The sequence below is a fragment of the Budorcas taxicolor genome, chromosome 9 (assembly GCF_023091745.1).
Source record: "Budorcas taxicolor isolate Tak-1 chromosome 9, Takin1.1, whole genome shotgun sequence".
NCBI classification, from domain to species: Eukaryota; Metazoa; Chordata; class Mammalia; order Artiodactyla; family Bovidae; genus Budorcas; species Budorcas taxicolor.
Genome location: NC_068918.1, coordinates 72079837 through 72107820, shown reverse-complemented (window position 1 = coordinate 72107820; position 27984 = coordinate 72079837). Strand labels below are relative to the sequence as shown.

The following is a 27984-nucleotide window of genomic DNA, read 5'->3' as shown; positions in this document are numbered from 1 at the left end:
CCCCGCGGCCTCTGATGCTGGGGGAGACAGCCCGGGTGCAGCAGTATGGAGGCGAAGGCGGGGTCCACCGCGGCTACCGAAGGCGCGTACTCGGTGTCTGCGGAGGAGACCGAAAAGTGGATGGAGCAGGCGATGCAAATGGTGAGGGGGTCGGGGCGTGGACGCATAGGATAGGAACTTTCTCCGGCTTATCCCGACCGAGCATTTGAGTAAATGTCCCCGGGGTGCTTTCTGGGTCTTAATAATCTCGATGGCGCTCACAATCTCTGCATAAACAGTTGGCTTTTACTGTCCTGAAATGTACTTTAGTCCATTCTCACGTGGCTCTGAGGGAAGGAAGAGAGGAAATACAGAAATTGTTTCTTTTTCACTGTTTTGAAGTAAGCGTCAACATCCCTCTTCGGGGGCTGCTGGCACGTCCGTGCTGTGTCCCCTTCTTTCCTGTGGACGCTGGCAGATCCGCGACGTTACATTATTTTGTATGTATGACCCCTTGAACCTACCTAGGACAAGGAAGGAAGCTGAGGATTCTTTTGGTAGAGAGCAGGATAAGAACAGGCCCCTGAGCGGTCAGATTCCGCCATTCATTCATTCAGCCATCCGTCCTCTTGCCCTCTGCCCTTTCTTCCCCCACTCCCTTCAGGACTCCTGATTAAGGAGGGGTCTGATAAGCTTTGTGTACAACCCAATCTTTACCCGTACTTATGTGTGCCAGCGAACTCTTTAATAGGGATAAAAGTGTATTTGGCGTGTATGTAAGGAGGAGCCTGGTGGGCCGCAGTCCATGGGGTCGCTAAGAGTCGGACACGACTGAGCGACTTCACTTTCACTTTTCACTTTCATGCATTGGAGAAGGAAATGGCAACCCACTCCAGTGTTCTTGCCTGGAGTATCTCAGGGACAGGGGAGCCTCATGGGCTGCCGTCTCTGGGGTCGCACAGAGTCGGACATGACTGAAGCGACTTAGCAGCATAGGTATATAAATCTTAGACGCACAAATAGGCATATTTTTAAAAACTTGTTTCTATAATATGGAACTTTTTGAAAGTGGTGGTGGTGGTGGTTTAGTACCTAAGTCGTGTCCGACTCTTGCCATCCCATGGACTGTAAGTGACTCAGTAACAAAAAAAAATCTATTTTGTATTACGTTCCAGTAAATGCCAAGTATACACTTTTAGGTATAATTGAGACAAAAGTTTTACAAAATGATGCTTAACCTTCCTATGCACAGTTTTCCTGGTATTCCTCTTTCATTCCATTTTGAAAAAACAAATGCTGGTCCTGATACCTGATTTGATTTCATGATGCAGTCTTTCAGTCCACTTCAAAATTTATTCTCCCCATTAAACTTAGAGGATGTGTAACTTTTTGTTTGGCACTTTAATGTTCACATATGCTTTGAAAGGATCTTCCCTGGTGGCTCAGACGGTAAGCGTCTGCCTACAATGCCTACCATGTGGGAGACTGGGGTTCAGTCCCTGGGTCGGGAAGATCCCCTGGAGAAGGAAATGGCAGCCTACCCCAGTATTCTTGCCTGGAAAATCCCATGGATGGTGGAACCTGGTAGGCTACAGTCTATGGGGTCACAAAGAGTCGGACACGACTGAGCGACTTCACTTCACTTATGCTTTAAATGATTAATTTATAATATGGAACTGTTTGTCCTGAACTCATTTTATGTTACTAAATTCTTCCAGCTGGAAAAAAGGAGTTTTCATGTGATATCAAAATCTCTCTCCTTCCCCCAAATGATTTCAATAGTATCATATGCTGGGCAGCATAAGTCATGAGGATGATAGTAAATGCAAGTGAAGGTTGAAATGTCTCAAATTAAGCTGCATTTACATCTTTCTATGGATAAGAGACCCGGAAGTCAGGGGATGTGGGAATCCTGAAAATTTTTTGTCTCTTCTGTTTATTTTCATTTGCTTCAGGAAGTATCCTCAGAATATTTAAGGGGAGCTTGCACAGATGAAATTTTGAGAGATCCTACCATAGCCAAGTTTATTCAGCCATTGAACGTTTCCCCTTTGTGTATCAGAAATGTGTTTTCTTTCTCTCCTTTCATATCCTCCACACTATTCTCTAGACTTCTGGACTGAACATTTGAGTCTTTTTACTACCTTTTTTAAAAAAATTGAACTTTTAATTTTGTATTGCAGTATAACCCATTAAGAATGTCGTTATAAAGAAAAGAATATCGTGATAGTTTAGGTGGCTGGCAAAGGAACTCAGCCATACATATACATGTATCCTTTCTCCCCCAGACTCCCTCTCATCCAGGCTTCCACAAAACACTGAACAGAGTTCCCTGTGCTATACAACAGATCCTTGCTGGTTAACCATTTTAAATGTAGCAGTGTGTACCTATTTGATATGACCTTGGGCAAGTCACTTTATCCCCCTAGGGTACTGCCTCCTACTCTATAAAATGGGATGGTTGAACTGCTAGTAGTCTCTAGGGTCTCTCTGGCCTTGACATTATTGTCTCAATGTAAAGTGAAGTTGCTTAGTCATGCCCAACTCTTTGCTATCCCATGGACTGTAGCCTACTAGGCTCCTCCGTCCATAGGATTTTCCAGGCAAGATTCCTGGAGTGGGTTGCCATTTCCTTCTCCAGGGGATCGTCCCCACCCAGTGATTGAACCTAGGTCTTCAGCATTGCAGGCAGACACTTTACCATCTGAGCCACAATTGGACTATAAACATCTAAAGATGTGGTTGCCTAGTTTATCTACACAGGGTCAAGGAGGTCCTTAGTTTGCACTTTGTTTTTTTGGCCAGTAGTATATGTTTCTTCCCACTCTAGAATTCTTGCCTGGAGAATCCCATGGACAGAGGAGCCTGGTGGGCAGCAGTCCACAGGGTCACAGAGTTGGACACGACTGAGTGACTAACACACACATATGTTTCTTCCAGGTCTTAAAAAAAGGGAAAAGAATGCTTATGATAAATCTTGGACTTTGTCCAACCATCCCTGCCACCTCCACTGAAGAAACTTCAAATCTTAAACTATTTTGAAGACTTGTAGAAGTAATAGAAAGTGTCCTGTATACTTCTGAGAAGAGTTTACAATCAGACCAGAAGCATAGCTAGTACCAGATTCAGAGGCAGCTAATGTGTTCTGAGGAATTTGAAAGTGAGGTGTCCAGTGCACATGTAATAACAGGGAGGATACTAGCATACTTGCAGCACCTGGACAGAATAGACATATTTATATGGCCAATTCAAGTGGCTGAGTGTTTGGCTGATGTTGGTGTTTGTTGAGTGAAGGCCTGGAGGAATTGGAATGGCGATGGATTCTTTAAAGTATATGATGAAAGGCAGAAAACATAAAAGAGGAATGAATAGGTTTTAGTTATATAAATATTGAAGATTTCTACATAGTAAAAAGGTAAGATACAAAGTAACAAAGCAAAGGATAGAGGGAAAATATTTGCCATGTAAATAAAAGGACAGGTTTGATATAACCTTGATATATAAAGAACCTTGGCAAAGAGATATACACCCTAATATTGAAAAAGTCAAAGGATATGAAAGAACATGCTATTTCTGAAAGAAACACAGATAATGAACAAGTTAACAAATGTGCAGTTTCACTAGTAATAGATTAAACTCAAATTAAAAAGAGATATAATTTTTCAGTATTCTTGTCTGGAGAATCACATGGACAGAGGATCCTGGCGGGCTATGGTCCGTAGGGTTGAAGAGAGTCAGGCACAAGTGAAGTGACTTAGCATAATTTTTCAGCTGTTAAATTGGCAAAGGTCAAAAACTTGCAATGATTGTTGTAGAAAAGGATGTGTGTGTGAGGAGTTGGTTAGTTGGTTGCTGAAATTGGGGCATCTTTTCTAGAAGGCAGCTTTGTTATATACATATAAAAAAGCCTTAAAACTGAGTTTATCCTTTGATCCAGTAATATCTTTATGGTATTTTTTTCCCAAATGAAAATATTTTAATGTTTTCTTTTTCTGATTATATAGATAATTCATAGTCATAAGAAATTTATTTTTATAAATTTATTGACATCAGTTCAGTTCAGTTCAGTCACTCAGTTGTGGCTGACTTCTTTTCGACCCCATGAATTGCAGCACGCCAGGCTTCCCTGTCCATCACCAACTTCCGGAGTTTACTCAGACTCATGTCCATCGAGTCAGTGATGCCATCCAGCCGTCTCATCCTCTGTTGTCCCCTTCTCCTCCTGCCTCCAATCCCTCCCAGCATCAGAGTCTTTTCCAATGAGTCAACTCTTCACATGAGGTGGCCAAAGTACTGAAGTTTCAGCTTCAGCATCATTCCCTCCAAAGAAATCCCAGGGCTGATCTCCTTCAAAATGGATTGGTTGGATCTCCTTGCAGTCCAAGGGACTCTCAAGAGTCTTCTCCAACACCACAGTTCAAACGCATCAATTCCTCGGCACTCAGCCTTCTTCACAGTCCAACTCTCACATCCATACATGACCACAGGAAAAACCATAGCCTTGACTAGACAGACCTTTGTTGGCAAAGTAATGTCTCTGCTTTTGAATATGCCATCTAGGTTGGTCATAACTTTCCTTCCAAGGAGTAAACGTCTTTTAATTTCATGGCTGCAATCACCATCTGCAGTCTTTTAAATAAGTCGAATTACATATTCTCTTCATAATTGTAAGTATCCTTTTTTCCTAGGCATAATTATTTCTTATTTTAGTTTATTTTCCTCTCACCCCCATCCCATAGTTCTTTTACTGCTCTGGAATGAATTACCAAAATGGGACATAGGATGTATGTATTTTAAAGCCATCTGTCTAGATGTTTTTAGATTGCCTTTTAGAACTATACTGCCCAGTATAGGAGCCACTAGCATATGTGGCTAGTTATTTCATGAATAAGATGAAATTAAATATTCAGTTTCTCAGTCACGTTAGCCACTTTTCATCTACTCAGTAGCCACACATGGCCAGTTGCAACCATATTGGACAGCACAGATCAAAGGACGTTTCCATTACTATCGACAGTTCTGTTGGATAGCACTGGCCTGAAATGGTCCCAAGTCCATCCCCTGTGTGAGAATGTTCTGTCCTACCCCTGTTCCTACCATCCCTGGAATTATCACTACTGAACATTAGGCAATGTCATAGGTGAGAAGTAATATCTGTGTTACATTTCTTGTTGTTCTTTGGTGAAGTTATCAAACTTTAAATAAAGTTCTCTATATTTTATTATTTTTTTGTAAAATCGCTATTTTTCATGACAGTTTTCTTTTGGAGAGATAGCATATAATAAAGGTCATTGTTTTAATCATCACAGCATATAATTCTAAGGGTGTAGGCTTAGAATCAAATAAAAAAAACAAGAGCATTGCACTGTTACATTCCAGACACATCGCCATGGGCTGTGTTTCATTCTGACCATATGTGTAAGGCCCTGCTCTATGGTGGTTGTTGTTCAGCCACCACTAAGTCATGTCCAGCTCTCTGTGACCCCATGGACTGCAGCATGCCAGGCTCCTCTGTCCTCCACTATCTCTTGGAGTTTGCTCAAATTCATGTCCATTCAGTCAGTGATGCTATCTAACCAGCTCATCCTCTATCATCCCCTTCTTCTCCTGCCCTCAATCTTTTCCAGCATCAAGGTCTTTTCCAGTGAGTCGACTCTTTGCATCAGATGGCCAAAGTATTGGAGCTTCAGCTTCACAACAGTCCTTCCAATGAATATTCAGAGTTGGTTTCCTTTAGAAATGAGTGGTTTGATCTCCTTGCTGAACAAGGGACTGCTGAACAAGAGCTTTTTCTAACACCACAATTTGAAAACATATCAGGTGTGTATTATTACTGTCTTCATTTTCAGATGTGGACATTGAGGTTTAGAGTTAAGTAAGCTTCCCACAGTTAGGGAGCTGGTAAGGATAGAGATGTGATTTGAGCCCAGCCACCTGTCTTCACCCCCAGTTTGTCCTATGCTGTGTTTGGTTGCTCACTGCTCCCCATTATACTCTATTGGACTCCTCTGCCTATTCACTTTATTCCCACTGACTACCATGCATTGGGAATCCTAATTAGACATTGGACTTTTTTCCTCTGTGAATTTCTAGATATATTCTCTTTTGCCCAATTTTATTATTAGTTTTTCTTTTTAAAAACCACATTGTAGGGACTTCCCTGGTGGTCCAGTGGCTAGGACATCTTACTCCCAATGCAGGGGGGCTGGATTTGATCCCTGGTCAGGAAATTAGTATGTAGATCAAGAAGCAACAGTTAGAACTGGACATGGAACAACTGAGTGGTTCAAAATTGGGAAAGGAGGTATGACAGGGCTGTACATTATCACTCTGCTTATTTAATTTATATGCAGAGTACACCATGTAAAATGCTGGGCTGGATGAAGCACAAGCTGAAATCAAGATTGCCCGGAGAAATTTCAACAACCTCAGATGTGCAGATGATACCAGCCTAATGGAAGAAAGTGAAGAGGAATTAAAGAACCTCATGACGAGGGTGAAAGTTGAGAGTGAAAAAGCTAGCTTAAGATTCAACATTCAAAAAACTGAGACCATGTCATTCAGTCCCATCACTTCATGATAAACAGAAGGGGAAAAAGTGAAAGCAGTGACAGATTTTATATTCTTAGGCCCCAAAATCACTGTGGACAGTGACTGCAACTATGATATTAAAAGACCCTTACTCCTTGGAGAAAAGCTATGACAAACCTAGACAATGTATTAAAAAGCAGAGACATCACTTTGCCAACAATGGTCCCTATAGTCAAAACTAGGGTTTTTCCAGGAGTCCTATATGGATGTGAGAGTTGGATCATAAAAAAGGCTGAGCACCGAGGAGTTGAATCTTTCAAACTGTGGTGCTGGAGGAGACTCTTGAGAGTCGCTTGGACAGCAAGGAGATCCAACCAGTCCATCCTAAAGGAAATCAACTCCGAATATTCACTGGAAGGACTGATGCTGAAGCTGAAGCTCCAATACTTTGGCCACCTGATGCAAAGGGCCGACTCGTTGGAAAAGACGTGATGTTGGAAAAAATTGAAGGCAAAAGAAGGGAGGGGTAGAGAATGAGATGGTTAGATGGCATCACTGACTCAGAGGATGTGAATTTGAGCGAACTCTAGGAGGTAGTGCAGGACAGGGGAGCCTGGCATGCTGCAGTCCATGGGGTTGGGAAGAGTCAGACACGACTTAGTGACTGAACAACAGCAGCAGCATGGAAGTAGATCCCACGTGCTGCAATTAACGAATTTGCGTGCTACCACTAAAACATTCTGTGTGCTGCAGATAAGACCTGGCACAGCCCAATAAATAAATATTTTTTAAAAGTTCTGGTGTGCCTTAAAAAAAAATGGTTGAGAATGCTTCTTTCTAAGAAGAAAAAAAAAATTACATCATAGGAACTGTTTGTATTTTATAGCTATTTCTAGGAATAATTAATAAGGAATCAGTGGAGATATACAGAGGAGTTCTCCATTTGTTTATAATAGTGAGGAATTTGAAAAATAGCCACATGTGCTCGTCAAACAATAGGGGACCAATTAAGTGAATCATAAATATTTATGCAGAGAAGCACTATGTAGCCTTAAAAAAATCATGTGCTGAGAAAATATTACTCAACATAGAGAATTGTTGGTAATATGTTTCTAGATGAAAAAGGCAGACTGCTGAACGGTATATATAGTATAAATCTACTTGACTTTTTAGAAAGCTACAAATATGTATATGCAGGCATAGGAAAAAACCTGAAAATTTTCTATTACAGAATAATACTGGTGATCATATTTTGTAGTGTTGGGATTATGAGTGGTTTTTATTTTTTGGTGTGTGAATTTTTTTTACCCCCAAGTTTTCTGCCATACTTACTTTACACTTAGGAAAAAAGAAAGATTGAGTGTATAAATATATCACCAGAGAGTCAGAGGGAGAAAAGTTGCAAGGTTTCCGGAATAAATCGTGTATTATAGTTGCTTTTTCTGGGCACCTAGTATTAGTATAAGATTATGGCATGTCTGAGGGAAATTCAAAAAGAAATCAAGCGCAGACACATCCATTGTATCAAATGTAGTGTGATTAAATGTTTCTTTGTGTTGGGCCTTGTGCCATGCACTTGGCCTACAAAGGTGAGCAGAACAGGTTTGCTAGGGCTTGGGTCTAGTGCTTCCCTCCAGGAGCATGCTGTTTAATTGATGAGATTAAGCCGCACACAAATGAAAAAGTTAATAGTAGCAAGTCCAGGGTCCACAATAAGAGGCAAACATAAAATGCTATCAGATAATAGGTGACAAGGTCCTGAGCAAGTTAGTTGAGTGAAATTACAGGATGCTTTCTTAACTTGAAAAAGGGGAATGGGAGGTAGGTGAGTGGAAGAGAAGAGACGGGTTCTCAAGGGGAGGAATCATCAAGTACAAAGAAATGGAGACTCAGTCTTGGGTTAGGAGGGGATCCAGCTATCTGTCCAGAACAGGACTTCCTAACCAGGGCTCAGGTTTTAGGAGGAATCTATAATCCCTGATGCTGTGTGTAAAAGTGTCACGTGCTCATGCCTTTTTCCCGTGGGCGTGTCCATAACTTTCACCAGATTCTCAGAGGGGCTCCAAGAAGCTTAAGGACAAAGGACCTGGAAGGATAATGAAAAGTTTGGCTGACTCAGTTGGCTGGTGGGGAGCATTGGGTGATGGCTGGGAGGCTCTTGGTCTCCAGGTGTGGAGAAGTTTAGTGTGTTACAGGAGAACAGAGCTACTCAGAGTCATGAGCAGTAACAGCTCTAGTGTCGTTTGACATTTTGAACGTTATTATTTTCTACCTAAGAGTTGTCCTGGCCGAATTGTCTTTTCCTCCAATTTTCTTTTTTCTTTTGTAGGAGATATACTCGGGTACTCTTCAAGAGTCTATGCACTCTGACCCCCCTCCTCCCCTTCTGCTACCACCAGATCTCTAGAAAGTAGTTTGTAGGAAGGACAGCTTTAGAGAAACCGCACAGTCTCTTCTGTCCTAGAGCTGTCTTTATCTGTAGCAGGTGGACCCTGGCTAGAGTGCAGGAGATGTCATTTGAAGAGCAAAAGAAATGACATTAAAGACATTTGGAGTAGGGACCAGTGTTTGAGCCAATGAGAAGAGAGATTTCATTCTTCAGTTTTGAACCTTGGTAACTTAATTTATGAAAGACAAAATCACCATTTTAAATAGTAACGGAGCCTCTCAAAAAAGATGAGGTGGTTGAAAACCTACCTAGGTACAATTCAGAGCCATTCTGCAGGATCTTTTGTGCATTTATAATGAAAAGATCGGACTTGGCAGAAGAGGTGGTGGGAATGTTGGAAAGTACAAGATGGGATGGATTAAAAAGTCTTTTCGGTGTAATTAAATCTGTTTTGAACTTCACAGCAAAGCAAATATATGTATTGGATATATGCGTATACACACGTGACTCGTTTCTGTGGGGCTGTGAGGTTGCTCTCGCCACCTCCTCCCTAACTCACCATTCCACCTGCTCACTCCTCACCCTCAGTTTAGGCCATTCCTCATCAACAGCATTATTTGCCCTTTTCAAGTACGATTGTCACTCATGCTTTCTGTCTAATTGGGATAGCAGTGGAAGGCATTTTCACAAAAATGAAACAGGAATATAATATAGAGTGGGAAATGGAGTTAAAAGCAGATAATTTTCTTGAAGGAAACGAGAAAATCCGAAGGAAAAAATGAAAGGCCCAAGTCTTGTCCCCTCTCTGGGTGCCTGAGTGTGGCCCTGGCTGTTTTCCAGGTGAACAAGTCAGGATGTGGAAGGAACCTCACCGGGCAGCTTGGGTTTGCCTCTGCCTGCCACCTACTCCCTCCTTCCCTCTGCTCTTGGATCCTCAACTGCACGTTTGAAATGAACAAGTAGCCTCACGTAGAGCTCTTCAGCAGACAGGTTTACAGATAATCCTTGTCACGTGCTCCCCTGTTTGTTTACTGTTTTTCTTTAAACTTTCTGTGTCTCACTCTTGCTGAACGTCCCCTTTCCCTTTGTCCCTTGAGCTAGCGCTGCTAAGAACCCAAGCACCAGTAAAGTAGCTGGTCAGTGGTGACTGGAGTAGACATTAGAGGCAGAGCTGTGGCTGAGAACCCAGGAACCTTGCAGGTGCTCCACAGAGATTTGTTGAACAAGTGAGTGGAGGATCCAGATTGCCTCGGCTCTAGGCCCAGCCTCACACAGGAACTGATCCCGTAACCTTCCCATGGCTCAGTCACCTCATCTGTAAAATGGGGAAATCACAAACCAGTCGCACAGGGTTATAAAGTACATGAATTAATAATGTGCCTGAACTAGTCCTACATCAGGGGGAGCATTCCAGCAAGCTCTCAGCTCTTATTATTTGCAAGCTCAGAATCAGAACACTTGACATACAGACACAAGAGTCTGTTGTAATAGAAACTAGAAATGTAACTTACACATAAGCCCGTCTTCAGGCTACTGGTTTTCATTTCCTCCATCCCACCCAAACTGACCCTTCCTTCTTGGCCCAGTATTTTCCTTGGATCCTGTATAACCCCAGATACTCCTGGTTTTCCTCCTACCTCAGTAGCCATCTCTTCTTAATTGCCATTGTAAGAGCCTTCTGGTTTATTCCACCTTTTATTTTTTTTAATGTTTCATTTTGAAATAATTACAAATTCACAAGAAGTTGCAACACAGTATACAGAGAAGGCCCCAATACCCTTCACCTAGCTTCCTCTAGTGGTAACATATTACATAACTGTAGTGAAATACCACAGCCGGGAATATAACATTAAGCCAGCGTCTGCCGTGTGTTGTTCACATGTCATCAGCTTTATCTGTGTGCGCTTGGGTGTGCATCTGTGTGTGCAGAGTTCAGTGCAGTTCCGTTACCTGTTTTGTTTGATCACAAGTCTCCTCTTGCTGCCCCTTTATAGCCACCATCCTTTCCACCCCCTAATCCCCAGCAGTCACTACTCTCCATACCTATACTTCTGTCATTTGGGAATATGGTATACTTGAATATGTCACCTTTTGGGATTTTTTTTTTTTTTCCCACTCAACGTAATTTCCTTGAGTCAATTAATAGCAGATTCCTTTTCATTGCTGTGTAGTTTTCTGTGGGTGGATGCAACATACTATATTTAACCAGACAGCCCTTGAAGGACATTTGGGTCATTTCCAGTTTTGGATTAGGAGTAAAATTTCATTGAACATTTATGTCTGTATATGACATTGTGTTACTGTATGAACATAAGATTTCATAACATTGCACAAGATTTCATTGTACCCAAGTACAATCATTGGGTCATATGTTAAGTGCATGTTTAGCTCTTTAAGGAACTGCCAAACCATCTCCCAGGGTGGCTGTAACAATTTTACATTCCTGCCAGCAATATATGAGATCCTGTTTCTCTGCTTCACTGGCATCTGTTGTTAATACTTTTTATTTCAGCCATTCTGGTAAGTGTGTAGTGATATCTCATTGTGGTTTTAATTTACATTCCCTAATGGTTAATGATGTATCCATCTTTTCATATACTTATTTGCCATCTGTATGCCATCTTTGATAAAATGTTTTTTAGTATCTTTTGCCCATTTTCTAACAATTTTTTTAAACTGTTGAATTTAGAGCTTTTTTTTTCATAATCCAGATCTAGACTGTTATTGATTATGTTGTTATTCAGTCACAAAATTGTGTCTGACTCTTTGTGACCCAGCCATGAAATTAAAAGATGCTTGCTTCTTGGAAGAAAAGCTATGACCATCCTAGACAGCACATTAAAAAGCAGAGACATTACCAACAAAGGTCCGTCTAGTCAAAGTTATGGTATTTCCAGTAGTCGTGTATGGATGTGGCAGCTGGACTATAAAAAAAGCTGAGTGCTGAAGAATTGATGCTTTTGAACTGTGGTGTTGGAGAAGACTCTTGAGAGTCCCTTGGACTGTAAGGAGATCCAACCATACACTCCTAAAGGAAATCAGTCCTGAATATTCATTGGAAGGACTGATGCTGAAGCTGAAACTCCAATACTTTGACCACCTGATGCAAAGAACTGACTCATTGGGAAAGACCCTGTTGCTGGGAAAGGTTGAAGGTGGGAGAAGAAGGGGACAACAGAGGATGAGATGGTTGGATGGCATCACCAATGCAATGGACATGAGTTTGAGTAGGTTCTGGGAGTTGGTGATGGACAGGGAAGCCTGACGTGCTGCAGTCCATGGGGTCACAAAGAATCAGACACGACTGAGCAACTGAACTGAACTCTGTGACACCATGGGCTGCAGCACACCAAGCTCCTCTGTCCTTCACTATCTCCCAGAGTTTGCTCAAATTCATGTTACTTGAGTCAGTGATATTATCTAACCATCTCATCCTCTGTCACTCCCCTTTTCCTTGCCTTCAGCCTTTGCCAGCATGAGGGTCTTTTCCGACGAGTGGGCTGTTTGCATCAGGTGGCCAAAGTATTGGAGCTTCAGCTTCAGCATCAGTCCTTCCAGTGAATTTTAGGGTTGATTTCCTTTGGAGTGGACTGGTTTGATCTCCTTGCTGTCCAAGGGACTCTCAAGAGTCCCCTTAAATATGTGGTTTATAAATACTTTCTTCCCGTTTTAGCTTATCTTTTCTTCCTCTTAACAGGATGTATTAGTTTTCTCTGGCTTTGGTAACAAATGCCTGCACACTTGGTGGCTTAGAACAACATAGGTTTATTCTCTTATGATTCTGGAGGCCAGGAGTCCACTCAGTTTCACTTCCCCCAAACCAACGTGTCAGCAGGGCTGTGCGCCCTCTGGAGGCCCTAGAGGAGAATATATTTCCTTGCCTTTTCCAGCTTCTAATGCGACATTTGGCACCCCACTCCAGTACTCTTGCCTGGAAAATCCCATGGATGGAGGAGCCTGGTAGGCTGCAGTCCATGGGGTCACTAAGAGTCGGACACAACTGAGCGACTTCACTTTCACTTTTCACTTTCATGCATTGGAGAAGGAAATGGCAACCCACTCCAGTGTTCTTGCCTGGAGAACCCCAGGGACAGAGGAGCCTGGTTGGCTGCAGTCTATGGGGTTGCACAGAGTCGGACACGACTGAAGTGACTTAGCAGCAGCAGTAGCAATGCGACATTCCGGGCTTGGTTCATGGCTCCTTCCCACATCTTCAAAGCCAACAGCGTAGAATCTTCAAATCTCTCTGCTTCCGTCGTCCCATTGCTTTCTACTTTGTGTGTCAAATCTCTCCCCGCGTCTCTCATAAGGGCAGTTATGATTGCATTTGGGGCCACCTAATAATCTAGGATAACTTTCCTATCTCAAGACTCTCGACAGATATTTGATGGATGAGCACATGATTTGTCTTTCTTGTGCACCCCAGTTTATGTGTCATCCTGAACTTATTTTAAATTTCACTCTCTGTATGACAATTGCCTTAACTGTGCTGGTTCTTACTGTCTCCTCCCTCCCTAGCTGTCAGTCCTCCTCCCAGCTTTTCTTCCTGCAGTAACCTATGGTACATTTTTTATTTGTATATATGCACCAAACCTTGGAACTCTGCAGTCTTTCAAACTTTGCGCAAACTGGGTATGCTTTAACTGTTTTTACAGAACTGGGACAGAACTAGCCTGTGGGTAGTACATGACCCAGTTCTGAAGAACGTGGTCTTATGGCTTCAGATACTGTCTCCTTGCACATCTCCAGGCCTCAGCTTTATCCCACTACTCCAGATGCAAGAGAAGTATCATATGCTCCCACAACATGCCTCTCCTTTCACCACTGTTGGCCAAATGAAAAGTGTCAGCTGAGCATGTTTGAAGCAGCTAAGGGACCCACGCTAGCGTTATGGTAGGGTTATTGCTGGGAGCAGGTGGCTAGTGGAGGAGACCGAACACACACTGATTTCAGCAAAGCCTTCAGCTTGGCACTTCGTGTGCCCTGTGGTGTGTGTAAATACCTCTGCTTCAGTAGGACTGTAGTCTTCTAGAGTGTCTTCCAGCCTGCCCAAACAGGAAATGCCATGCCTTTCTAGAAACAGTGGTACTTGGGTTCTTTAAACCATAGTGAGGTGGAAATGACTACACTAGTCCAAGGGTCGCAACTGTTTCAGGTTCTCTCTCACCTGTGGTGTCTGGGCATCCCAGAAGTAACCTGCCTGTTTTTGCTCTCTGCCTGAAGAAGTATTCCTTAGCTGTCCTGGGCCCCAGAACTGCTGGGGCTCCTTCAGCCACCATGGTGGTGGTTTAATCGCTAAGTCACATCTGACTCTTTGTTACTCCACAGACTGTAGCCCGCCAGGCTCCTCTGTCCATGGGATTCTCCAGGCAAGAATACCAGAGTGGGTTGCCATTTTCTTCTCCAGGGGATCTTCCTGACCCAGGAATCAAACCGACATCTCCTGCATTGCAGGCAGATTCTTTTACTGCTGAGCCAGCAGGGAAGCCCATTCCCTCAACCATAGGGCTGGAAGGAAAATGGACAGCTGGTGATGGACGGGTGACTCTGCAGCTATAATGATCGGTTTACCATCCCTGGGATGGTGGTGGAACTGTGCCTAACCTTACTTTTTTCATTTGTATTTTTCAGTTGAGATATATTTCACATGGGTTTCCCTGGTGGCCCAGCAGTAAAGAATCTACCTGCAGTGCACGAGCTGCAGGTTTGATCCCTGGGTCAGGAAGATCCCCTGGAAGAGAGCATGGCAACCCACTCCAGTATTCTTGCCTGGAGAATCCCATGAACAGAGGAGCCTGGCGGGCTACAGTCCATGGGGTCACACAGAGTCAAACACGACTGAAGTGACTTAGCACGCATATTTCACATACAGTGAGATGCACAGGTCTTAGATGTATTGTTCATTCAGTTCTGAATGATGCAGACATCTATGTAAGCCACACCCTTATCACGATAAAGTTTTTTCTTCCCCAGATTTTCCTCCCCAGATTGTGTCCCTTTCCAATCAAGCTACTCATCCCTGTTCATGATGGTACCACTGTATGTACCTTTGTGTTTGATTTCTTTTGCCTTAGCATGTCTGGGATTCATCCATGTTGTTGTGTGTATCCGTAGTTTGTTTCTTTTTTATTGCTGAGTAGTATTCCATGGTTTGTTTATCCATTCTTTTGTTGATGGACACCTGTGCTGTTTCCTGTGGCTATTATGAATCAAGCTGTTATGAACATTTTTTTTACAAGGTTTGATTGTTTGTTTTTGCTGGACACATATTGTCTTCTCTTAAGTAAATACTCAGGAGTGGAATAAGCTAGTTGTTCATAGGCTCTTTGTAGGTTTACTTCTTGGGGTTTCCTAAGTGGTAAATGACCTCCCTGCCAGTGCAGGAGATGTAAGAGATGCGGGTTTGATTCCTGGGTTGGAAAGATCCCCTGGAGAAGGAAAGAGCGACTCACTCCACTATTCTTGCCTGGAGGAGCCTGGAGGTCCATGGTCCTAGGGTTGCAAAGGGTCAGACACGACTGAAGCGACTTTAGCACACATGTGTTTTTACTTCTTAAAGAAACTTCTAACATGCTTTTCAAAATGGTTGTGCCAGTTTTGTATAGAGTGCTCCAAAGCCATTATTGTCTTGCTTAGAACAGAGATTGTGGGCACAGGGAGATAAGCAGTCTGGTTACCTTGATGCTGTTGGAACACCAGAGGATGTTTTCTGTAATTTTTAAAGCATCAAAAAGATTAAGCAAGTGGAATTTCAACAAAGAAATAATTTTTAAAAAGACTTATAAATGTTACTTATTCTTCTACCTGTTTACAAATACATATGGGCTGTGCTGTGCTAAGTTGCTTAAGTCATGTCTGACTCTTTGCAACCCTATAGAATATAGCCAGTTGGCTCCTCTGTCCATGGGATCCCCCAGGCAAGAATACTGGAGTGAATTTCCATCCCCTCCTCCAGGGGATCTTTCCAATGGAGGGATTGAACCCACGTCTCCTGCATTAGCAGGCAGTTCTTTACCACTGTGCCACCTGAGAAGCCTGTACTCTGTCAGAAAAGAGTGCTCAGTTCAGTTCAGTAGCTCAGTTGTGTCTGACTCTTTGTGACCCCATGGACTGCAGCATGCCAGGCTTCCCTGTCCATCACCAACTCCTGGAGCTTGCTCAAACTCATGTCCATCAAGTCGGTGATGCCATCCAACCATCTCATCCTCTGTCATCCCCTTCTCCTCCCGCTTTCAATCTTTCCCAGCATCAGGGTCTTTTCCAATGAGCCAGTTCTTCACATCAGGTGGCCAAAGTATTAGAGTTTCAGCTTCAGCATCAGTCCTTCCAGCGAATATCCAGAACTGATTTCCTTCAGGATTGACTGGTTTGATCTCCTTGCTGTTCAAGGGACTCTCAAGAGTCTTCTCCAACACCCCTGGCAGTATAAGAACAAGGGTCAAAAGTAGTCTTTGATCAGTCCTGCTTCTAATAAAAGAAAAATTCAGGGAGCTCAGGACCTATGATGGGGATTTGTTCTTGAGTCTCTCTCAATACAGACACAACAGAGAATAAAGGCACTGAATACTGGAGTATGTTTTAAAAAAGGGTCACTGAGCCACGTTTCTTTGCTCTGACGTTTGTTCATGTATGTACTCCTTAGGCCGCCTGTTTCTCTCGTCTTTTCAAGTATTGAACATCACCTGTTAGATTTTCCACTTTGTCTTTTAGGCCAAAGACGCCCTAGACAATACTGAAGTTCCTGTTGGCTGCCTTATGGTCTACAACAATGAAGTTGTGGGGAAGGGGAGAAATGAAGTTAATCAAACCAAAAATGTATGTGAGTTGAATAGTATAATTGGAAACATATGACAATGATGGTAGGCGTGGAATGGACTTCTTGTGGTTGGTGGCAAGATGGATCTGTATAGTTAGGTGACCGTAAGTGGAAGGACAGTTTCCTGAAACCTTTCAAAATGTCTTTTTTTTTCTGATTATAAAAAGTGATCCATACTGATTTTCAAAATTTTGGATAATTCAGAAAAATTTAATGAAGCAGTAAATTCTTTGGGTTTGATTTTCCATTTCATAGAGCTTTAACACGAGTAAAATCCAGGAAGGGTTTTATTACATCAGAGTGTCCATATAGAAGAAATGAGTCCATCTCCATTTTAAGCAAATGTAATACCTGGAAATTCTACTTTATAAGACATAGCAATTTAGCTCATATTGTATAGCTCATATTGTATAGCTCATATTGTGAGGCTTCCCTGTTAGCTCAGTTGGTAAAGAATCTGCCTGCAATGCAGGAGACCCTGGTTTGATTCCTGGGATGGGGTGATCTGCTGGAGAAGGGATGGTCTACCCACTCCAGTATTCTTGGGTGTATAGTACCTTTAATTATTGTGTTCCTCCTAGTCAATTAAAAAGTCACCCTCAATTGATAGCTGTGAAGGTATAAAAGGATTGTATAAGGAAAGCTATTCCTATATCAGGTAATTCAGTGGAGTACAGTCTCCACCACCTGCTGTCTCTGAACCTGCAGGTACATTTTAAAAGCTTCCGTGACTTTATTGTGGTTAGGTTGAGAAGTTATGAATTAAGGAAACACTTGCTGAATGTGGTATCACCACACGTGTTACAGTGAGTAGAAATGAAATCATAAGTTTTAGGATTATAAGAAGTGCCCGGGGGACTCAAGATTAGCTTATAAGTTTAACACCCCTCATGTCGACTTTGATCTTACTTGGGAGCCGGAGAACGAGCTGGGGGTGCTATGAGCACTTTCAAGTTCATTCATCACACCTATCAACAAGAAAACTCAGATCTAGTGAAACGCAAGCAAAATAGGAACCCAGATTCACAAAACAATTGTTATGTGGACATCAAGATGCCTGTAAGATGAGTAATAAGCCATGCGTGTGTATGTGTGTTAGTCACTCAGTCGTTTCCGACTCTTTACAACTGCATGGAATGTAGCCCGCCAGGCTCCTCTATCCATGGAATTCTCCAGGCAAGAAAACTGGAGTGAATTGCCATTTACTTCTCCAGGGGATCTTCCCGACCCAGGGGTCAAACCCTGGGTCTGCATTGCCGGCAGATTCTTTACCGTCTGAGCCACCTGGAAAGCCCAACAAGCCATAGTACACCAATTAGTGAATCTACAGATACTTATTTGGGAGTAGAATTTTGTATTTTAAATAATTGTCATATCTCCCTATTTGTATTTTGTGGTTCATTGGAGAAGGAAATGACATCCCACTCCAGTACTCTTGCCTGGAAAATCCCAGGGATGGAGGAGCCTGGTGGGCTGAAGTCTATGGGGTCTCGAAGAGTTGGACACAACTGAGCGACTTCACTTTCACTTTTCACTTTTCACTTTCATGCATTGGAGAAGGAAATGGCAACCCACTCCAGTGTTCTTGCCTGGAGAATCCCAGGGACAGGGGAGCCTGGTGGGCTGCTGTCTATGGGGTCGCACAGAGTCGGACATGACTGAAGTGACTTAGCAGCAACATAGCTTACTTAGCTTCTGGTTCTTCAGCAGCAAAAGAGTTAATTGAGATGATTTAGGTCAGTGATTATTTCCTGAGAACTATGAGGACATTTGATTCAGTAATTCTGAACCTGATTTCTAAAAAGCACCCGAGTTGGGGAAACTTTGCTTTTTTTTAAGCTCCCCAGTTGGTTCTGGTATGCAGTCAGGTATGGGACTGTCTTTGCCAAAGAACCTTCCGGCTCTGAGTTTATCATTCTGGGCCAGCAGGGCTCCCATCTGCCTCTGGCTTCCATGGCCCCTTGGCCACTGTGCCAGCACTTTGCACAGGTAAATGAACACCTTTCTGTTTGCCCCACCGAATTTTATGCTTCTGGAGGACAGAGACTTTTTCCCCCACAGAGTTTAGTGCAGTGCTTGTACATAGCTGACACTAAGTGTAAGTTTATTGATAAACATGTTTATCATGAATACTATAAATAATTGCCACACAGCAGAGTACATATATAGTGTTACGTGTGACTGTGCTTCATATAGTTCGTATCACTTTATGAGATGTAGATACCAGAATTACATTTGGGAAAACTAAGGCTTGGAAAAGCTATATACCTTGCCCAAGGCAATACAATTAGTAATGTCATAGTCAGGATTCAGACTGAAGTATGGTTGACTTCAAATTTTGTGCATTTCTCCTATACTCGACTGCTCCCAGGAGGTATCTGAAACCGATACCAAACCTCTGCTTCTCTCTAGAGTCTGCCAGTATATAAAACCCTATCCCAGAGAAAATGTAAGTGATGATATCCCAGTGATGACATTCTAAATATAGATTTGTTTAGAGTGAGGTCAGTGACAGTCTTGAAAACATATTCGAACCTAAAACACATGCTTATGAAAGTTTCAGGTTCCTTGGAAATATTCAGGAACCATAGACATCTTTTTTTATTTGAGACTTATCTCTCTGGTATTTTAATTGAAAGTGTCCCCTAAAGTACTTAGATACTTAACTAAAAATAGAGCAGTAATTCCTGTGACATCTCAGATTAGGTATCTTTTGTTGGCAAGGCTACGGTACTTGAACTAGGAAATCCACTGTCAGCTGCTAAGGGTGTCCTGAAACCTTTATTCGCTGAAATGTTTGCAGAAACAATAGGCCCGTTTTTCATATTTACTTTGGAATATTTGTAAAATACTGTTACATGTAGCCAACAAGGTCAGTGCAGGCAGCTCTCTTTCCAGGCTACTCGACATGCCGAAATGGTGGCCATTGACCAGGCCCTAGACTGGTGCCGTCGCCGCGGCAGGAGTCCTTCTGAAGTGTTTGAACACACCGTGCTGTACGTCACCGTGGAGCCCTGTATCATGTGCGCAGCTGCTCTCCGCCTGATGAGTATCCTTTGACTTCACAGGTCCGTGTCTCGCACTCATCTCATGAACTCAAAAATGGAAGGTGGAACGAGAGTGGGAGGGAGGCTCCTCCCACCAGAGGGAGGAGCTTATAGGTATACAGGTATGAGTCACGATGTTGTACAGCAGAAACCAGCACAGAATTGTAAAGCAATTATGTTTCAATTAAAAAAAAAAAAAAACAAAGGCATCAGTGTAAAACAAAAAAATCCAGACAATGTTATAAAACAAGATTCTACTATATGAAAACAGAATTATGAAACAAATTTTGGAAGATGTACTTTACAAAATACAGTGTTCCTTGGCCAAAACATTTTTTAAGAAAGACTTTTGAATAATGAAGTCTTTTTTTAATATCAATAAACTATAACAAGCAAGTGAGAGCAAGAAATGCTTCAAGCTAACTTAAACTGTCAGGTAAAGACAGACCATAAATCAGACTATTTAACAGTGTACGTGAGAAAAGACCTGAAGAATATCCACCTATTTTGCCTTTGGTGAACAGATTACAGGTGACTTAAAATTTCTCTTTCTCTGTTTATAAGTCTTTATTGTTTCAGTTCAGTTCAGTCGCTCAGTCATGTCTGACTCTTTGCAACCCCATGAATCGCAGCACGCCAGGCCTCCCTGTCCATCACCAACTCCCGGAGTTCACTCAAACTCACGTCCATCGAGTTGGTGATGCCATCCAGCCATCTCATCTTCTGTTGTCCCCTTCTCCTCCTGCCCTCAGTCTTTCCCAGCATCTTTTTCATTGAGTTAGCTATTCACATCAGGTGGCCAAAGTATTGGAGTTTCAGCTTCCACATCAATTCTTCCAATGAATATTCAAAGTTGATTTCCTTTAGGATTGACAAATTTGATCACCTTGCAGTGTGAGGGACTCTGAAGAGGCTCCTCTAGCACTATAGTTTGAAAACATCAATTCTTCGGTGCTCAGCCTTCCTTATGGTCCAACTCTTGCCTCCATACATGACTGTTGGAAAAACCATAGCCTGACTATATGGACCTTTGACAGCAAAGTGATGTCTCTGCTTTTTAATATGTTGTCTAGGTTCATCATAGCTTTTCTTCCAAGGAGCAAGTGTCTTTTAATTTCATGGCTGCAGTCACCCTCTGCAGTGATTTGGGAGCCTAAGAACTGAAAACTGTAAATAAATGGGAAGTTGCAGTTATAGCTCTTCAAATTGTATCTTTCACAGAGTAAGTGACACAAATACTGAGTACAGCAAGTTAGCCTCTAAAGATCTTTTTAAAAATTGTTTGATAGTTCAGCAATTGTTGAATCTCATGCTAGCATACTCTTATGTATTTATTTTGGTTGTTGCTGTTCAGTCACTCAGTCGTGTCTGACTCTTTGCGACCTGTGGACTACAGCATGCCAGGCTTCCCTGTCCTTCACCATCTCCTGGAGCTTGCTCAAACTCATGTCCATTATTTTGGTATGTGGGTGTGAATCATTTAATCACTAAAAATAATAGAGAGGGTTTTGAGTATGATAAGACTACAGTTTCCACTTTGTAAACTCTCTGCCCATCATGCCATCCAGAGTGGCTCCGTTTTAGTTTGGTTTATTCTGAGCCACAGTTATATTTGCTTGAGGAAAGAACAGAGGAAAAATCTGTTATTTTTAACAGGTGAAAATCTCTGGATTAAATTCCTGCCTCCCTTCTGGCTCCGATTCTCTAGTGATTCCAAAATATCTCCTTTAGGAGAGGCCAGAGAGAGCGCCAAGCTGCAAGCATTTAGCAAATATACATTCGGTTTTCACTCCATTTGCAGTTGTGAGATGTTAATTTTTAAACCTCTTTCTTTTGTGTAACTAGATTGTGAAGTGAAGTGAAAGTTGCTTAGTCGTGTCCAACTCTGCAACCCCATGAACTATACAGTTCATGGAATTCTCCAGGCCAGAATACTGGAGTGGGAAGCCTTTCCCTTCTTCAGGGGATCTTCCCAACCCAGGGACTGAACCAAGGTCTACCACATTGCAGGCAGATTCTTACCAGATGAGCCACAAGGGAAGCCCAAGAATACTGGAGTGGGTAGCCTATCTCTTCTCCAGCAGATCTTCCCGACTCAGGAATCAAACCAGGGTCTCCTGCATTGCAGGCAGATTCTTTACCAACTGAGCTATCAGGGAAGCCTAAAACTAAGTTATATTCTAGAAGGAACTTCCTGAATTAAAGGGTGCTTAGACCTGGAGAACTCTTTATTACTCTGCATATTTATTATATGCAGAGTACATCATGAGAAACGCTGGGCTGGAAGAAGCACAAGCTGTAATGAAGATTGCCGGGAGAAATATCAATAACCTCAGATATGCAGATGACACCACCCTTATGGCAGAAAGTGAAGAGGAACTAAAAAGCCTCTTGATGAAAGTGAAAGAGGAGAGTGAAAATGTTGGCTTAAAGCTCAACATTCAGAAAACAAAGAACATGGCATCTGGTCCCATCATTTCATGGGAATAGATGGGGAAACAGTGTCAGACTTTATTTTTTGGGGCTCCAAAATCACTGCAGATGGTGACTGCAGCCATGAAATTAAAAGACGCTTATTCCTTGGAAGGAAAGTTATGACCAACCTAGACAGCATATTCAAAAGCAGAGACATTACTCTGCCAACAAAGGTCCATCTAGTCAAGGCTACGGTTTTTCCAGTGGTCATGTATGGATGTGAGAGTTGGACTATGAAGAAAGCTGAGGGCTGAAGAATTGATGCTTTTGAACTGTGGTGTTGGAGAAGACTCTTGAGAGTTCCTTGGACTGCAAGGAGATCCAACCAGTCCATTCTGAAGGAGATCAGCCCTGGGTGTTCTTTGGAAGGACTGATGCTAAAGCTGAAACTCCAGTACTTTGGCCACCTCATGCGAAGAGTTGACTCATTGGAAAAGACTCTGATGCTGGGAGGGATTGGGGGCAGAAGGAGAAGGGGACGACAGAGGATGAGATGGCTGGATGGCATCACCAACTCGATGGACGTGAGTTTGGGTGAACTCCAGGAGTTGGTAATGGACAGGGAGGCCTGGCGTGCTGCAATTCATGGGGTCACAAAGAGTCGGACACGACTGAGTAACTGAACTGAACTGAACTGAGACCTGGAGAAAAACCTCTGGTCTGGCAGCAGTGGAATTTGAACCCTTGACTCTGAAGAGACTGAAGCCTAAATCCAGCACCTTAGACTGCTTGGCCATGCTACTTGATTGCAAAGCTGAATTTTTAAGACTCAGCCCAAGTTTAATGATTTTTAAGGGTAGCATGGGCTTTCCTCTCTAGAATAGCTGGTATAAACCCACCCTAGTTTCGTCACAATATGCACTTGAACTGCCTGTTCTCTGTAGGACCTTAATTCTTCCTCAGGAATCCCGCTGGTTGTCTACGGCTGCCAGAATGAGAGATTTGGCGGCTGTGGCTCTGTTTTGGATATTGCCTCTGCTGATCTACCGAGTACTGGGAAACCATTTCAGGTAACATGAACTGTTATACTTTCTCTTTCTTTCTAATTCCTCTTATCTCACCTGCGAGCTTGCAGGTAATTAGCGTGTTGTCAGTACACCAACGAGCCATGACTGAACCAGGTGGGTGCTGGGAACCTCTGGTCAAGGTCATGGAGGCCTCAGTGTAAGACTGCAGGCAGTCATTTCCAGGAGAGTGCTTAGCTGTCTCAATGAACAGAATCCCTCCAGAAGGAGAGTTCTAGCCTTCCAAGCTTTCCTCTGACAGTCTTCACTGACACCATCAGCTGTGTGTAAGGACCCTACCACTATGGGCCTCTCCCCTCCACATGTGTGCCTGGCTCCGTGCTGTACCAAATTTGCACGATGCATAGTCTGTGTTGGTGACTATAGCAGCCATTTACAGTGAATATACAAAATTTTTCACAAAGTCAGTCGTTTTGCTTGATTGCCCTGTACTATTTTTGGCATCTAGCAATCAATACCTGATTTCATTTTTTTTTCCCTGCCTTTTTGATATTGAAATTTCCCCCAGGCCCAAGAATCCACTTAGAAATTCTACTTTCTCTTTAACTTTGACACTTCTCCCAGAGTTTTCGTGTTTAAGGCTACGATCAGAAGGAATTTTTATTTCAGAGTTTGGTCTCTAGACAAATACCAGTTCCCATAAATTGGTTTGATTTTTTTTTTTCTCTCTAAGATGTAAGGTTAATCTTAAAAGTATTATGCGTTAAAAAAGAAAAGGACTTAACAAATGCTGGACATGGTGTGTAGTTAAGAAAGATCTCAGATATTCTTGGGAGAATATTAAGTACCTATGAAGGGCTAAATTTGGTTGAATCCCAATGAGAACAAGTTTTGGAAAACATTCTATTTTGAGTTTTCCCAGCTGAACATTGGCTTTCCCAACAAGCCCTGCACTTTTGAGAACAGATAACTTTTACCATCACATCAGAAAAGAAACCGTCATAGGATGGAGAGTAAGCGGTACAGTTAGCTTGATCATTAAAACAATCCGCAAAGTGATTTGCTTTCTTCCAGTCACTTCTATCAGTAACTCAGATTTTGCCTACATAACTCTTTGCAAATGAATTGCTGACTCTGTCCTTCATTTATGAGAAAGATCTGAAGAATTCCTCAAAGCTTCTCAGCTGAACAAAGATGAGCCCTTAGATATCAGACAAGGGTGGAACATTTCTGTCCAACATGCCAGTGATGTTGCCAGTGACATCACCAGTGACCACATCACGTTGTGCCCCTTCAAAGGCCTGTATATTTTGACTTCATTTTATTGCTCTAATTTCTTTCCTTGTGCTCCCTTAATAATCACCCCAGCACTGTCAGCTGGTTGTCTCACAACCTAAGCCTATTCCTGCTCTTTTCCTGAGATGATCTGCTCAGTCTCTCTAAATATTCTCTACTATTAAGTTTCATCCCCCTACTGTTATCCCAATTTCTTATTCTTTCACATGTTGATCTTTTCTCTGAAAGAATCAAAGATAGAAGAAACTGAACACTCAAAAAATATCCTCTGTAGTAAGGTTCAACTAGTTTTTTCTGTAAAAAGCCTGAGAGGAAATATTTTAGCTTTTGTGAGCCACTTATATCTTTGTCACATATATACATATTTTAACCCTTTAAAATATAAAAACCATTCTTAGCTGACCATTTCTAGCTGCAGACTGCCAACCCGAGCTCTATAGAATCAAACACTTCATGGGCCCCTGTTAAAGGACAGCAGATAAAAATAGCTTAGTGCTCAGTGAGCACTCACAATGTGCCAGGTGTTTTAATTAACAGGGGCTATGTTATCTAATCTCATTTTGTTGTTGTCATTCTTCATTTGCTAAGTCATGTCCGACTCTTTGCGACCCCATGGACTACAGCATGCCAGGCTTCCCTGTCCTTCACTATCTCCCAGAGCTTGTTCAAATTCATGTTCATTGAATCAGTGATGCCATCCAAGCATCTCATCCCCTGTTTCCCCTTTCTCCTGCCTTCAGTCTTTCCCAGCATCAGGGTCTTTTCCAGTGGGTCAGCTCTTCGCATCAGGTAGCGAAAGTACTGGAGCTTTAGCTTCAGCATCTGTTCTTCCAATGAATATATTCAGGGTTGATTTCCTTTAGGGTTGACTGGTTTGATCTCCTTGCTGTCCAAGGGACTCTCAAGAGTCTTCTCCAGCACCACAGTTCCATAGCATCAGTTCTTCAGTGCTCAGCCTTCTTTATGGTCCAGCTCTCACATCTGTACATGACTACTGAAAAAACCATACCTGTGACTATCTAATCTCATTTAATTTTCACAAAATCCTTTTGGGTTAATTGCTATAATTACCTATATTTTACATATGAGGGAACCGAGGCATAGAAAGTTGAAGTATCTTACACAAGATCACATAACTAGTAGGTGTACGGGGAACATGCAGTTAGTTGATTGAAAAATAATAATGAGTTGATTAGTGACATTTAATTGAGGTCTTTTTTTGGAAATATGCTTCCTTACTTATTTTACTAATATCCATGAGACGTATTGACGTTATCTGAAATATGTTTACATAATGGTGTATGTGTTGCCATTTTCATGGAATGCAGCCATGTGTTCATTCTCAGCTTTCTTATTTCATCAGTGCACCCCTGGATATCGGGCTGAGGAGGCAGTGGAGATGTTAAAGACCTTCTACAAACAAGAAAATCCAAATGGTCCGTTTTCCCCTCCTGTGTGCACATACTTGGTTAGTATGAAGCCAGTCTGCGTGGGCCTACCTCTTCATTTTCTCTTTCTTTTCACAGCACCAAAATCAAAGGTTCGAAAAAAGGAGTGTCACAAATCCTGAAGTTGTTCTAATGAAAGACTCATGCCCCTGGGACGACATTCTTGGACAGAAAGCTGTTGACATCGTTGAAGCATATGTTTGTATATTGCCCATAATTTGCAGGAAAATGGTTTCTCATCATTTGCTCTGTTAAGGGAACAAATGAGCACTTTTTAAAAGGCTGACAGTTGCAAACAACTACTAGCTTTTCCACAAGCTGAAAGACCATTTTTAAGAAGGGGAAAAGTTAAAGATTGAGGTTTTAGAAATTAGCAAGCAGTGTCTGTTCTTCATGCCAAAATCATTATGCCTGGTCCAGGAATGCACTGACTTTCAGAGGATGTGTATCCAGACTCAGTTGCCTGGTGTGTCTGCCTGGAGAGCATCACCCGACAGACAGCTGCTCCAGGCCTTTCAGACGGGGACCCTTCATCCTTGGCAGCCACCATGTTCTCCCGGGTTGCATGTGTAGGAGAGGGAGACTTCCTTGGAAGTTGTATTAATATATGAATCATATACATATTGGACCACGATTCTGTGGTCCTTAGAAGAGATTTTTGCTTTTATAAAGCATTTAGAGAAAATACATACTTTTAAAACACATGTTCATCATTTAACAGCATACTGCTATCATAAAACCTTATTCATGCCTTCTTTGAAGATGAATCATCTTAAAAGAAATGCCTAAGTGGATGACTCTTTCTTTGTTACTGAGCAACTCTACTGTGCCAGACCCTGTTCGTTCACTGAAGTGAAAGTTGCTTGGTCGTGTCCAACTTTGCAGCAACCCCATGAACTGTAGCCCTCTGGGCTCCTCTGTCCATGGAATTCTCCAGGCAAGAATACTGGAGTGGATTGCCATTAGCAAAATGAAGTATCCTGCCCTCATGGAGCTCCTAGTCTAACAGGAGGAGACAATGATCATAATAGATTATACAGTATGTTAGAGGTTGATAAGAATTATGGCAAAAAGAACAAGGCAGAGGGCGTGGGCATGCCCCTCAGTAGGAGGAATGGTTGCAGGATTAAATAGAATGATTCATTACATCTGAAATCAAACACAGCTATTTCTCTATGAAAATCCAGATTTAGAATTTAAAATCTACAATGTAAAAGTGACTTCCCTGGCAATCCAGTGGTTAAGACTCTGAGTTTCCACTGCAGGTAGCAAGAGTTCCATCCCTGGTTGGGAAACTAAGATCCCACATGCCATGCAGCGTGGCAAAAAAAAAAAAAATCTAAAATGTAGAAGTGTGAGCACAGCCCTAGAAAGGGTATCCACAGCAGGAAGCTTGGATACTCACCTTCCTGACTGTAGCAGTGGTTGCCGCTATGAACCTCAGCTTTGCAGAGCCTCTTGGGGATGCTCTGTATCTGCCCAGAAGGGGGCCTCGCTGTTCCATCAGAAACCCAGCTCCAAGCCTTGGAAGGCAGCTCCTTCTCGGTTGCATTTCTTCAGTGGATTCATTTACTTGATGCAAAGCATCTGTATTTGTTGGTTCTGCCATTTGAGTGATGTCTCTGACTTGTTTGTTTTGAATTACATTACAGGCTGGAATGTAATTGTGGTGAAAGGATTTCTATATTGCCGAGAGTAGCAGCTAATCACAGTTACTTACTACAGAGGGTTTATAATGGCATGGTTTTGTACGTGTGTGTTTTTAACTGCATTTGAGAAGTTTTATGGAGAAGAATATGCATGATTTTCAATCTATAATAATTTTTCATGTACCTTCCATTCAATTTCACCTACTTTAAAAATGATCTTCTCATTAAATTTTAGTGCTTTGACTAGTTTATACACTTTTGCTGTTGGCCATGATTCATTTCTGCTTTTTAAGCTTTTCTGCAAGCTTTTCTGTACTTATTGTCTTCGTGTCATTTTCTTGGGGATTATTTGCAGACAAAAAACCTGAGAGCTTTTTTTCTGGGGAGTA

The 27984-nt window shown here is 42.3% G+C and overlaps 1 protein-coding gene across 2 annotated transcripts; it reads left to right on the top strand.

Moving 5' to 3' along the window:
- Positions 1-8: 8 nt before the first annotated feature.
- Positions 9-26209, top strand: ADAT2 (adenosine deaminase tRNA specific 2). 2 transcript variants are annotated; one of them, XM_052645876.1, is made up of 6 exons: positions 17-141; positions 16610-16714; positions 19614-19764; positions 23141-23247; positions 25862-25934; positions 26025-26209. In XM_052645876.1, exons 1-6 carry the CDS (start codon positions 46-48, stop codon positions 26066-26068), a joined length of 576 nt encoding a protein of 191 aa, XP_052501836.1. In that variant the 5' UTR covers positions 17-45; the 3' UTR covers positions 26069-26209. The 2 variants fall into 2 exon arrangements, 1 of the variants encoding a protein (XP_052501836.1); XR_008199918.1 differs by lacking the exons at positions 16610-16714; positions 19614-19764; positions 23141-23247; positions 25862-25934; positions 26025-26209 and adding exons at positions 5607-5799; positions 6333-7269 and having other exon boundaries at positions 9-141.
- Positions 26210-27984: the final 1775 nt, after the last annotated feature.

Excerpts from the sequence above, each read along its gene's own strand:
- ADAT2 (XM_052645876.1), top strand. The coding sequence starts at position 46 with ATGGAGGCGAAGGCGGGGTCCACCGCGGCTACCGAAGGCGCGTACTCG. Across the intron at positions 19,765-23,140 it reads AGCTGCTCTCCGCCTGATGA|GAATCCCGCTGGTTGTCTAC; the intron begins GTATCCTTTGAC and ends ATTCTTCCTCAG. Across the intron at positions 25,935-26,024 it reads CAAACAAGAAAATCCAAATG|CACCAAAATCAAAGGTTCGA; the intron begins GTCCGTTTTCCC and ends TTCTTTTCACAG.